Raw genomic sequence first — 13,927 nt, 5'->3', positions numbered from 1 at the left:
ATACTTCTTGCCTTTATTTTTATAGTATTTATAGTGTTGACTTAATATTTTGTAAATATATAACAGAGATTATTCGTTATTATCTATAATAATTAATTAAATTATGTCACAAATCTCAATGACGGTAATTTTGTGTGTTAATTATGATATAAAATATTAAATGTAGTAGAATTAAATAGACAAAAAAACATTATACTTATTTTTTTTTAATAATTATAATAATTATTGATCCTGTATTTCCGACATTTTTTTTTAATTTTATCAAGAAAATCATGTGTGTACAGTTTTATTTGAAATTACTAGCCATTTTTTAAATATTCGACTGATTTTTGTAACGTGAAATTGTATTATTTTTACTGGTATTTTTATAATTAGATGATTGTATATTGTGAAAATTTAGTCCTAAGTGTTCCTATGGTTAAATGTTTTTGTATACGATCCAGTTATTTTTTTATATTTGAAAAGCATATCACTGTAAAAGTGCTTTTATAGATGATAAAATTATTTTTATAAATAAATCGTATTATTTCAAAACTTCTCTTTTATTTCTTCTGACCCGAAGTCCGGCGTAGTCCACTCCACTTAGTAGGTAATTCTCTAAATGAAAATATTATAAATTACGAAAATAGCTTTTGCCAATGTAATTTAATATGGAAATGATGAACGAATTTTGAACATGTTTCAGTAATTACTAAGATCTACTTCCCACTACAACACATAAATCATAAAATAGTATAACATGAACTTTCTAAGGCTTCTACAGGCATTCAAGTCTATTGTCTCTTAAAGTTGTCAAGCTGAAAATCAACCTTATAAGCCAACGCAATAAAAAAATACATTTTTACCAACGTTGGCACGAACATTCTAGTCCGGGATACATCGCCCATTTTTGCAAGTGATTACTATCAAGCTAATTTTTCGTGAGTAGCTTTATTTTGATGAGATGCCCAATAATTTCATGTACGAAACTCTCGATTGTGGTAGCTTACAGAGGTAACAAGGATAAAAATTTTTGATTTGACGGTTCTCAAATATTTATTACGCAATTTGTAGGACAATATGTCTGTTGAATTATATAAGTATTAAATAAGTGAAAATAAAAAAATCAGCTGGTTAGTAATCATTTATGATGACTTCGTCATCGATACACATTGGAAAGGGGGACTCTTTGATCAAACCATAGATTTTGTAGGACAAATATTTTTTCGAATAATTTAGATAATTATCTTGAGATTGAACAAAAAAAAAAACATAGAGTTAGTAATTAATATTTGAGAACCATCAAATCAAAATATTTTATCCTTGTTTCCTCTGGTAGCTACCACAATCGAGAGTTTTGTACATGAAATTATTGAGCATCTCATCAAAATAAAGCTACTCACGAAAAATTAGCTTGATAGTAATAACTTGCAAAAATGGGCGATATATCCCGGACTATTCTTATTCATTGATAAATGTGAGAGCAAGACTTTACAGTATAGCTTGTTTATAAAAATACGTAGTACCACCAGTTGCCGCCTTATGAGTGGCGCTGCTTTCCATACAAAATCACGGTCGAAGAAATCAGCTGATGTTGTGCAACAGCGACGCACACGAAATAATACGAATTTTTATGCATTGAGGTATTATTATAGAACCACCACGAAAAAATCTGTGCGACAAGCGCGGCGGCGCGGGGTGGCTTGTGAGTCATACAATTTGCAAATATTCTGCCTATTATTACTTATAAATTAAAACCAATCAATGTAACAAAAAAAATGGTTTGAGACGATTGACTCTAACTCGTGTTAGAAAAAGTGTAGTAGCGATGGCCTCTCTAGTTTCTTAGGACGTTTTGCGACCAGTCGCTAAACTTTCGCGCTGCTGTTGCGCGGTGGTCGCTATCGGCTGATTTTTAGCTATAAGGCTGCCGATCAAGCGAAAGGCGACTTGTGGTCGAATATTTCTATTCTTTAAAAATGTCTCTTTGGTTTGTTTTTTATACACGTTTAATGCACGTGTATGGTATAAGTGAAGGCTAATAAAGGTTGATTTTTTTACAAAAAGTAAAGTTATTACCAAGGTTTGAAGAAGGAAAATAAATAGTGTTTTGGGAAAATGATTAGTATTCTATAACTTATCAATATCTCTATCATGAATGTGTAATAGCACTATTGTATAATATTATGTAGCATAGAATCGGCGGCAAAAATTTCCTCATCAAAACTGACATTAATTATGTAATCTAAACGAGGCTGAATTTATTTTTTGTGTCATCAGCTAGGATGATTATTCCTATTGAGAATACATTAAACTTATGCTAATAAGCTATTTTGTTTAAATGTTTATTTCTTTGAATATATTTTAAAATCACATTTCAGGACAGGTTTAAGTTCGTGTGTATGTACAGGATTGTGTAGTGAGAACTTCAGTATCAATTATTATAGAGTGCACTCAAAAAATGTTATCTAAAAATCTATAGAATGTTAGCTGTTACATTTTTTAAATTGAATTTAATCATTTAATTGAATCAGAATGAAATATATGAATAAATATAGCTTTAAAGACTTCAAAATCGGTTTAGAAGTTTACGAGTCATTTTAACATGTAAGTATCCAATATTTATATTTACAACATTAGTGTAGTATGTGAAATGTGTGTTTTCTATAAATCTAGGGTAACTAGGGTAAGGTATGAAAGAAAACAAAATTACAGTTTATTACTTTTTATTACATATTCCATTAGAATACTATATTTATTATTGTACATGCTTACACGCACGCACGAGCTATTGACTTACACAGCTGACTGCAGACTATACACATAACCCGGCTCTACGCCATATCTACAACAGTATAAATTAAATGCGGCAGAGGAATCTACTTATTAAATGCGATCGCATTCTCAAGCTCACTAATATTCTAGAAGCTTAGTCTATGGTAAGGTTGTCGATGACACTAAAGAGTTGCCTGATCGATTTGTTAGCCGATAAAAAAAGTATAAAATGCTCAAAATCAACAACGTCCTAAATGATTATAAATGCGTTTGTAAGTGTGTGGATATCCAACCGATCGGCAAATTTGACTAAAGCCCCGAAACTGCACCTAGCCTGACGTTAGTTACGATACGTTAGCCTAAACTTATTTAGTTACATAAATAATTCAAGCGTAAAGATATGTACAATTATTTTTTACACGTTACAACTTTTAAGTACCTATTTACAAATTAGAATCTTTATACATTATAAAAAAGATAATACGCTCTATAATATATCACCGCGAAATCAATAACTACATTCACAATAGATATAAATATCATATATATTATTACATTAATTATTATAAATAAAAAATTACACCCTATAGTTACTAAATAAAGGATAAGACGTATTACATTACAAAGTATTGCTTCGTTTAGTCACATTTTGCAAAAATATCACCATGTAGCCCCGCTTGCTAAGGAGCGTACGTAGATTAAAAATTTATTTCATTAACTTTTTATATTATTTTTATAAACTTTTCGTAAAAAATATTCCACGCCTATCATTCAGTCATCTAGCATTTAAATGATACATCTAACACAGAGTAGACACCACAATTTAAATGAAACATTTATGGACAAACACTATGAAACTACGCGATTTTATACATTCCTTCTTGCTGACTTATGTCGGATTGCAATCAATAATATCATTAGAAACACATAAAAAAGTATAAGATTATTACATAAAAAAGATTAATACAATTCCTTATTAATAAACATTTGGCAAAATAAAAATTGAGTATTTTTGCGCGTAAATCACATAATTTCAGTCTATAATGGCGATAAGTCAACAAGAAGTCACCTCTACACTGATAATATTCTAATATCGATTATTGTACAACACATACATTGTACGTATTCAAGTTTCGACTTACGTTAATTTGTAACGAGACCATGTTAGTAAAATTAACTCGATATAAAATGTACATTAAAATAACTTCAGTGCGTAAACAATCTATTTATTAGTAGGAAATTGGAAGTGAATAACGTAAAGTCTAGTAGAGTCTATTATAGGCCTTTCTCTGGGAGAAAATAGTAGAAAATTAGGAAGGAGAATATGAAGTTTTACCTAATAGGGTTATGGTTCTAGTAAACCGGAACGAAAGTTTTCAGACGAGTGAAAAGGTTTGATATGAGTTACGAGACGGGACTATCTTACATAGGTTTAATGAATTATAAAAACCTAACGCTACATATTTATAATGATAAAATTATTGCTTAAATAGTAATAGTATTGCGAAGTGAAAAGACCTCAGGTCTATCGTTAAAAGGAACCGACTACAAGAATAAAATATTATTTACAATCACTTAAGGGTAAGCGATAGAACGAAATATTTGGCTAAAAATATCATAGGAGTACGCGATACTTCGAAAAAGTAAAGGATCGACGCGAGCGATACGTAGATATACAAGATAATAGAGGGCGTAAAACAATAGAAAAGGGTAAAAAATTGTGATCGTAATTGAGTATTATCGTTTTGATAGTATATTATGCTTGTCAGGAGTCGAATCGATTTCGACTCGGTACCCTGTCGCGAGATCTCAAGAGATTCACAAACGAGATTCGAGCGTCGAAACGCGAAGCGGTCCTATCGTCCCCGAGCTTAACAATTCCGTTAATAGAAAACACGCGTAAAAATCCAATCACAAACATTGAGGTATTATTACTAGAGAGGGCACCACGAACAAAATCTGTGCGACAAGCGCGGCTAGTGAGTCATACACTTTGTAGATATTCTGCCTCTTATTACTTATAAATTAAAACCAATCAATGTAACAAATAAATATTGTTTATCTTATTAAAAAATATGATAAACTTATCAATTAAAACCAATCGATGTAACAAATAAAAACAAAATGTGTGCGTGTTTTTATTTGTTACTAGTGTACACACGTAAGAAGTGAAACTTCTTTATGACCTTAAAAATGTCACGAGTATGGCGTAACGCAAAAATGTCACGCGTACGGCGTAACGCAAAAATGTTACACTAAATTTTTGTCCAACCCCGATAAAGAAGTTTCACTTCAAAAAAAATTGAGTTTGAGACGATTGACTCTAACACGTGTTAAAAAAAGTGTAGTAGCGATGTCCTCTCTAGTACGTAGTACATGTAACTCAATGATCTCAAGCGTTCAGACGGGTATATAAGCGAGGGCGGGGGGCGCGGGTGCTCAGTGCAGTCACGAGCGGTGCCGCGCGCGGCCGCTCCGCCTCCGCTTGCGGCGCGCGTCTCGCACGAACACGATGTTCGCGGGATCGTCCGCCAGCGCGGGGAACCTGAAATGAAAATGAAATAAATTTATTTGTCCATTATATGTTTTACAATTAATGTACGACAGTGGGTCCCAAACTAAGTGAAATACTTGTGTCTTGCGAGTTGCGACCCTGAGTTGCGCTTCTTGGTTACATATGTTATGGACAGTGTAGAAAGTTAACAAGTAGGTAAATAATCTAATGTAATGGAAGTTAATACAAGGCCATACATACATATACATATACATACCTGGCAAGCGAGTGCACATCTCGCGCGATCCACCCGTCCACTACGCCGTGGGAGATGAGCTCCTCCTTCTCCTCCTCGCTCCACACTCCCCTCCCCTCCCACCCGCCCGCTACCAGCGCCTTCTCCCGCTCCCACGCGCGTGTAGCGGCTCGCTTGTGCGCGTGCTTCAGCAGCTTCGCACGCTCTTGTAACGGATCTACTCCGTACCGTAGTACTATCACAGCCTGTGCTGAGCCCTTGCCCACCGCGTGGACGCGCACCTGCAATTTTAATTATAAAGTTTAAAAATTGGTATTCATAGATATACATAAGAATTCATTCAGAATCACTAGCGTAATTCATTAGACAACTTAATATGGTATCATCAAGAAAAAAAGAGCAACTACGGAGCTTCTTGCCGATTCTTCTTCGAAGAAACTGAACTTCTTTCCGAATCGGTGGTAATCGGTCGGTAATATGATATGACGATTCGAAAGTGCTTCTAGAAGAAATCCAATTGAACGAATCGTTTATTCATTTGAGTTTAAAAAGAACATTTAAGAAACTTTAATTCTTTAGTCTAATCTTATAACACTATTATAGGAATTTAAAAGCTTCTTACCTCTAATCCTTGGTCGTTAGTTTCATCTTGCGACACATTAAACTTTCCGGACAATCGTCGTAATTCATCCATATCGTCTCTAATCTTCAATGAATTATCCTTCACGAAGTAGAAAACATCCTGATCGTGAATACTGAAGTGTACATCTAAGAAGTAGGAGTTATTGAAGACGGTGGTAATAACATCTTCAACTACGCTATTTGCACCATCGGCTACACTGATGTAAGCTTTGCCGTCTACTCTTGAGATGAGAACTCCTTCACCAAACACGCCTCGTTTGTAAGATACTCTTGGCAGAAGATTTCTCGTTATGGGCTCCATCTTCAGTAATGGTGTGGGTACAAATTCGATATCTGCCAGTTTATCATTCACCTGAAAATATTAAACAATTTTATGAGAAATTATTTAAAATGAAAATCATAGATAAAGAAAAGAGACAGTTCAGTTTATGATACAATTAAATCATATTTACCTTTTCAATGATACACTGCAATCCAGACATAACACCGAAGTCAGGCGCAAGTTGAGGAGCAGTTACAGACGTCTTCGGCGTAAAGATCATATCAGTTATGTACTTGGATCCCATCATTTTGTTCAAATCGTAGCCGTATAGTGCAAGCCAACTTGACAAGCTGGTCATGTACGGGACATTCTGATCTCGATTAATGGGGTCGTTGTTCCTAAATCTGTAGATAAATATGTCCGTTGGAAGACTCAGTTTAGTTGCAAGGTGTTCCCAGCTCGGTGTCATCCATTGTCCTACAACCGGATCGTATAATCGGTTCTCAAGGTATATCAGGTTCGTATTGTAGTCTAAGATACCACCTTGGAAGTCAACGGGTACATAGAAGCCAGGATTAGTGTCTTTGACAATTTTTCCAAATGGACTACGCTTGATTTCCTTAACGATTTCACCGTTAATATCAAATACGACTAAAGGAGACCCATTGTGGTCAGTTGCGACGTAAAAGCGCTGGTCTTCAGTTTCAATACACGTGAGGAAGTTGCGTTGATCATACAAAAATCGTACAGTCTTTTCTGTTTTCGGATGATGCATGTGAGTTATCAAATTCGGCGTTTGTGGATTGGTGTAGAAGAACTGCGTGATGTTTTCCTTATCATCCTTCCAAGCGACTAGTCTATTTCTATCGTCATAATAGTACCACACTTGGAACTTATCCCTTTCAAAAGCGTGAACGAATTGTCCTCGAGAATTGTACCTATACTTTTGTTCAGCGCGACGTATTACAAAGCCTCTACCGTCATAGCTACTGAACTCAATATCGCCATATTGTACTACTCTGTCACCAATATCATAGCCAAGATAACGTTTCTCTCCGTGCTCAATAACACCAATAACATTGCCGTTCTCATCATACACGTATTTCCAATCGTCTTCTGATCCCACAACTTCCATTAAATGTCCATCGTAGTTGTAGCTAATTCGTTCGTTCGATGAAGTGTCGCCAATCATCATCTTTTTCGATTTAATGCGGTTTCTGACGTCATATTCCAATTCGAGTCGGAACACGTCGAAAGCCTTTATGTTCATGAGCACGGTCTTAATTCTACCGTGATCGTCGTAGTCGGTGATCGTAAAGTATTGTTTGCTCGTGTCTTGCATCACAGAACGGTTGAAGGTGTTCCTATAGATTCTTAAGTCACTGACAGCTTCGAGAATACCCAAGTTCTGGTTATATTTCAATCGCAGTTGTGGCATTTCCTTACTGTTGATGTTCATGTCAATCGTAGAAAGCCGCGCGTTGCCATCGTACTGGTATTTGAAATGAGCATTGTTGAGACCGCTCTTTGAGTTGAATTTCATCTTTTCGTCTTTTAGAATACCCGCGTGATATTTGTAATCTTGTCTAAGTTCATAATCTGGGTCGGTTATTTCAACATTCTTGACTAGATGACTGTTTTCGTGATACACGTAGCGTATAGCTGATGCGCCAGCCAACACCGTTTCTAATTTTCCAGAACTGTCATAGACGTACAGAATTTTACCAGATTGATGAGGGAATATCTTTGCCAATATGTGTCCATCGTCGTTGTATAGAATTTCATATGGATGTCTGTTCATTGGAGAAAAGTATTGATATTTGAAGTAGCCAAGAGATGTCATCAATGCAAAGGTATGAATGTGTCCTCGAGGTGTGGTAAGGTTTTGCAGTGCACCAGAATCGTCATAGTCAAGGAGATAATCACTGCCTCTTGGTGTCGTTACTTTAAGCGGTAGGCTTGTGAACATATCGCGGAAGGAATAAGCCAAAGATGAACCGTCTCCATAACGTATTTCGTGCAATCTGCCCGCTCTGTCGTATCCATATGTTTCATTGAGGTCTCCCCATCTCCAACTGGTAAGTCTATTGAATCTATCGTAGTCGAGTTCAACTTCAGAGAATAAACCGCTTCTCGGTCCCCAACGCACGGGCCTGGCCATTCTGTCATATGTTACGTTCAGCAATTCTACCTTATCGTCCATAAATATAGCCACCGTTGAAGTATCCCTATCATATTCAAGCGTAAGCAAATTTTCACCGTTAACTCTCAACTTTCGACCGATTTGAGCGACTGCTTTGCTACTCTTTCCTTTGTTGGACTGTAATCTTCGCAAGAAATATCTCCATTCGAATCTGTTTGCCAAGTCGCCACCTACTTCAGTTCTTTGTTTAGCTGGTACGGGATAGCTTTCTCCTAATATAGGATCGATTTCTGATAGTATTGTATATGGTACTGTATCGGTTGATATCACATGACCCCAAGGCATACTTGATGAAATGCTACCATCAATAGAAATGATTGTCTTCTTCTCAGCTTCCCCTATTCTCGTATTGACAGAGGAGCCCTTGATCAGAATGGATGTTGGTTTCTTATTATTTTCACTGACTAGGACAGTTGCTCCCTTCAAGCTTAGATCGAATGTTAATGTAATAATTCTTCCTGTAGGCGTTACAGCTGATGTCAATCTACCGAATTCGTCGTATTTGTAAATGTAACTGCGTCCAGTGCTGTCATATTTAGCTTTGAGTAATCCTGTAGTACCATGGTAATCGAATGTCACATTGAAATTATCAGGTGTTCGTAACTCTTGCAGCATTTTCATTCTTGACATTTTGAGCCTGCATTTCTGTCCTTTAGTATTTTCAATAGAGTTAACGAGGCTCGAATAATCGCGTAGTAAGAAAACTTTGTTTCCAGCGGCGTCAGTTACAGTACTGAGTTTACCATTGCTTGTATTGACTGTGTATGTAAATACGTAGTTGTTTTCACCAGTTAGAATATTCTTAGTCATAATGTGCTGTCCGAATCTATTGAAGATGTAAATTTCTTGCGTATCTGGGGAATATATTTCGTACTCCCTAGCACCACTTGCGTCAGGAATACTGGCCATTACGGATCTAATTCTGTAGTTAGCTTGATCAGCGATATGAACAATACCATCTGGACTGACTGCAACCGCGGAAATCGTATTAAACTTGGAGTTAGAAGCCAGGAAATGATCGGCTTCGAAGCAATCGCAGCCTCTTTCTAGACAGTTACATTTCGATTCGGCCCCAGCGTAAAGAGATATCTTTCCATCGGTAGTTATCAATCTAACCCTGTTAATTCTTTGGGAATCACTTTCAGCTACATACAAATCACCGGCGGCTCCAAAAGCAATACTTTGCGGCATTACAAGAGTAGCATAAGTCGCTAATTCCATATCATACCCAGATAATGGCGACGGGCAATGTAACGGTCTTCCAGCGATCACTTTAACTCTGCCATCTGGCGCCATTTGCAGAATCATATGATCGTCAATAATATGTAAGCTGTTGTCTAGAGGATTAATTGCCAATTCCGTCGGCCATCTTAAGTGCACTTCTTCAACACTGAGCGTGCCTTCACACGGTATCGGTTTCCAATGCGCTCTGTGCATGTGATTTCCGATGACAGTTGTGATAATTCCATCTCTGTCGACCATTCTGATGTTAGTGCCGTCAGCGAAGAACAGAACATTGTCTATAGAAACTGCGACTCCTTTAGGGTAAGCTAGTTTAGCGTCTCTAGCAAGGGCTCCATCACCACAATGCGCTTCATCACCAGGGAGACATCTTTCACCAGATCCCACGACGGTTTCCCAGTTTCTCTCAGGGTCGCTATAGTCGTCTGTGTTGCGGACTTTGATGATCTGATGGGATTCTGGGTCGGAAATGTAGAGCGTGCCGTCAAGTGGGGATAGTGCCATGTGGTAGCGGTAGGAGACTCTGGTCGCACTGAAACAAGAAAGATTAATGTTAGGACTCAAAAATATTTTACTGAAATTATGAGGTCATTTAGTGAGGACATTTAAAGGCAAAATAAATATTTAAAATGTAGAAATGACTATTAATTATAATAATCTTTAATGAACTTGTTAAATATTGTTAAATAAAGGCTATTATTATTGTACTTTAGGGTACGACTTCAGACATTTACATTTTTTTTGGTAGTATTATTATTTTTGTATTAGTTACTCACTTAAGCTTGACAACAGTATGCACACTGCCATCTGGTGCCAATTTCCGCACCAAGTTGAAGTCCCCAACGAACAGGCTCCCGTCGGGTGCCGCGGCCAAAGCCCCGGGTGCCAGCAGTCTCGCGGGACACGCCCCGCAGGTGAGTGCCCGCTGTCGCCCGTCACCGAGTGCCGTGATCAGGAGACGGGGCTTGTGTTTCAGGTAGATGTTCGTGCCGTCACCTTTTTGGAGGATACCTGGGGAGACATAATTGTTAGAGAAATGCTAATGTCAAAAAAAAGACGGGTTGCACTCCGGGAGTGCCGGCAGAAGTGAAAACTTGATTATTAACGTTGAGCATGTTTGATATCCATCCGTCTTACGCTTTTTCGATCAGGCCACGTGTCCTGACGCGAGTTTAAGATTTTATACCCATTACAGAAAAAGTGCTCAATGCCGCTAAAGAAGATTTCACTTCAAAAAGTCTGCATGACTGAAACGAGTGGATATTTCTGAAGGATATATACAATTTAGTTTGAAATGCCAAGTATCAGTGTTAAAAATATATCTACATAAAAATAATAAAATTTACAAATTAAAAAACTTTCGTTGTTACAGCAACATCAATCATCTTGATAATTTCAATTTTATCCAGTTACCTTAAACCTAGATTAGTGCTGTCTTTTATAAAAAAGTAAACAAATAAAGCAGCAAAGAGGTAGTACAAATCAATTCCAATATTGATAGCAAATTACTTTTTTATATTTGTATAAATAACAAATATAACACACATCTTACCTTCATGGAAATTGTATCTATGATGAATATCCAAATTCCAACCACCCACATCAGAAATGCTCATATCATGTCCGCTCAATTTCGTCGTCTGTACGTTCCAAATGATATCCTTACAATCTGTGTACTGATAACCGACTTTAACTAAAGCGGTAGTTACTCCATACACTCTTTGCCTGTAGACATTTAATCTGTTCCAGGGGTATGTGAATTTGATAACTGGGTCTGCTTCAAAGGTTTTTTCAAAGAGGATTCCTTCGATAGTGATCCTTAAGTGTATAAGGGCAAGAGTTGGGGGCACTTTCTCTGGGGTCAATTGGAGCTGGATAGTGGACAAGTAGCCAGCTGCTCGTGAACTGTGGTATACAAGGTTTAGACCTGTTCCTGGGATTTGAAGGCTCTCTTGGACCACCTGGAATTGTTTTAAATGTACACTATTATTTGATTATTAATTTAATTAAAATAATTTATGACTTTCACATCATGTCAAGTTTGTGAATGACTCGCAACTGTAAACCAATTCTATTGATTGATCTTTATAAATTACAATTAGTCTAGTTATCCATAAATTATTATAGTTTTGAATGAAATGCTAGTAATTTTATTATCATTTTAAGATTTATATGCAATTTCTAAATATGATGTTTTCATTGAATTTTCAAATCAATCATTAAATAACATGATGATGAACGACATGCTCAGAGAAATAAGTTTCTTTCCAGATTGTTTTTTTATTATTTACTGTCCGGATACTGGGGTCATAGTAAAGATAAGGTAAACGTGATATTCACCTGCGACTCAGCTAAAATAGCGCTTTTATCGGGACAAGCGCCCTGGAAGCCATGTTTCCATGTAGCCAGAACGACCGGCTTCATCAGATCGTAGTCGTGTGCGAGGCAGGCGGCGGGTGGACCTGTACCACTCTTTTCGTCTGATGTTGTCATCACTACTTCGTCGATTATTACCACCTAAAGGATTTTTAGATTTAAGTATTGTATATACTAGTATATAGGATAGGATGCATTAATTAGGAACGGTAGGCTACATAGCAAATTTTGAATCGTAGAAAAATTAAGAACAGTGGGCCGGTTAGTAATTTTGAATGGTAGAAAATTATAAGATTTTTTTTATAATTGAGATATTTTTTGCTATCAGGAGTATGCACATTACGTAACTAGGTGTATGAAATGTTAATAATGTTATTTATAATTATATATTTACTAAGTAATTATTGAAGATTTTTTGCAAATAATATTTCCAGCTGTCATGAATTAGACAAAAATTAGATTCAATTATAATTACAAAAGTAACATCTACCTTTCCAATAATTATAATAAAATATTCAATCATAATAAAATAATTATAGTAATGTAAAACCTAATAAACATATCATTTGGCATTCCAAATGACCTATTAGCGTTTCAGCTTCAAATAGTTAAAATTCATTGTAAAAGTAAAAAGGTCAGCTAAAATTAAGAGCAATATTACTTCATTTTCCTTTGATTGCAGTTTCGCGTGTTAGTTATGTGCAAAAAATTAAATGGCTTCATATGCAGTTTTGGTACGTTACGGAGTTAAGTATTTATAACTTCAAATATTGCAATATTTATAAGATTTGAACATGAACAAAGTACAACAGAATTTAAATCAGGAATAAAGCCGAACAATACGATTTTCTCGAAATAACGGTATGTTAGGCTAAGAAAATGAGTTTGCTGGCCTATTTCACAGTAAAAAATTCTTAAAATAATTATGGAACAGTCAATCGAACTTCTTTTTAAATAATCAATTACTTCGTGTTATGAATCAAACATACCTCATTCCAAGGCACGAAGACGACCTGTGTAGATCGTTTGAAGGGTGCCCTGCCAAAGTGCAGAGTCACAGCTCCTCCCCCATTGACCAGCAGGTCGAACCAGCCATCCTCCCGTGTAAGGGTGAACCCTTCCAGGGGGGTGGAAGTCGAGACCCTCACCCCCACCAACCCTGACCCCAGGGAGGTTACCACACGACCACGGATAACCGCTGACCGACTGGAAATTGGACAAATGTGTCAAATCCTGACATTATGGAGAAGTATGACCTTTTTATTGCCATAAATCGTTTGTTATTTATAGAGCAGTTCTGTGAAATTCCAATTCCATAATGATAAATAGTTTTATGCGAACAAATAATTTGGTCTGTTTCAATTTGAATTCGTAATGAAGCTTTGGCATTCGTACACGTTAAATGTTAGTAATTAAAATAAACTGAGGCATTTAGCTGTTGCCTGGTTACATTTATCGTTATTAAATTACGATATTAGTTCCAATGGGAACCGCTGATAAATTACTATGAATACGTTAATCTCGTTTCATATAAAATACTTATAGGGAGGTTAACAAAATCATACTTGTTTTTGGGCATTTAAAGGGGACATGGTATCATTCAAATCGTAAAACTAAGGACATATTTACAATGTTACTAACTACATTATAGTTGATGATATCGTCTACTGGAAGGAAAACAAATTTGTACAAATCCCA

General features: G+C 36.2%; 1 protein-coding gene across 1 annotated transcript in view; it reads right to left on the bottom strand.

Moving 5' to 3' along the window:
- Window positions 1-4,448: 4,448 nt before the first annotated feature.
- Ten-m (teneurin transmembrane protein Ten-m) overlaps window positions 4,449-13,927 on the bottom strand; it is a 231,386-nt gene continuing 221,907 nt past the window's right edge. Inside the window, exons 14-21 of the mRNA XM_090110419.1 lie at window positions 13,219-13,435; window positions 12,194-12,370; window positions 11,406-11,814; window positions 10,630-10,864; window positions 6,599-10,385; window positions 6,127-6,498; window positions 5,526-5,785; window positions 4,449-5,299 (exon numbers count right to left, since the gene is read on the bottom strand). Coding sequence (XP_089966545.1) covers window positions 5,203-5,299; window positions 5,526-5,785; window positions 6,127-6,498; window positions 6,599-10,385; window positions 10,630-10,864; window positions 11,406-11,814; window positions 12,194-12,370; window positions 13,219-13,435 — 5,554 coding nt within the window. The 3' untranslated portion in view covers window positions 4,449-5,202. The remainder of the gene's footprint in view (window positions 5,300-5,525; window positions 5,786-6,126; window positions 6,499-6,598; window positions 10,386-10,629; window positions 10,865-11,405; window positions 11,815-12,193; window positions 12,371-13,218; window positions 13,436-13,927) is intronic.

This window comes from Colias eurytheme, chromosome 15 (assembly GCF_061535395.1).
Source record: "Colias eurytheme isolate Ceu_HAF_F1 chromosome 15, ilColEury1 Martin Lab GWU primary, whole genome shotgun sequence".
NCBI classification, from domain to species: Eukaryota; Metazoa; Arthropoda; class Insecta; order Lepidoptera; family Pieridae; genus Colias; species Colias eurytheme.
This window is presented reverse-complemented; position numbering and strand designations above follow the sequence as displayed.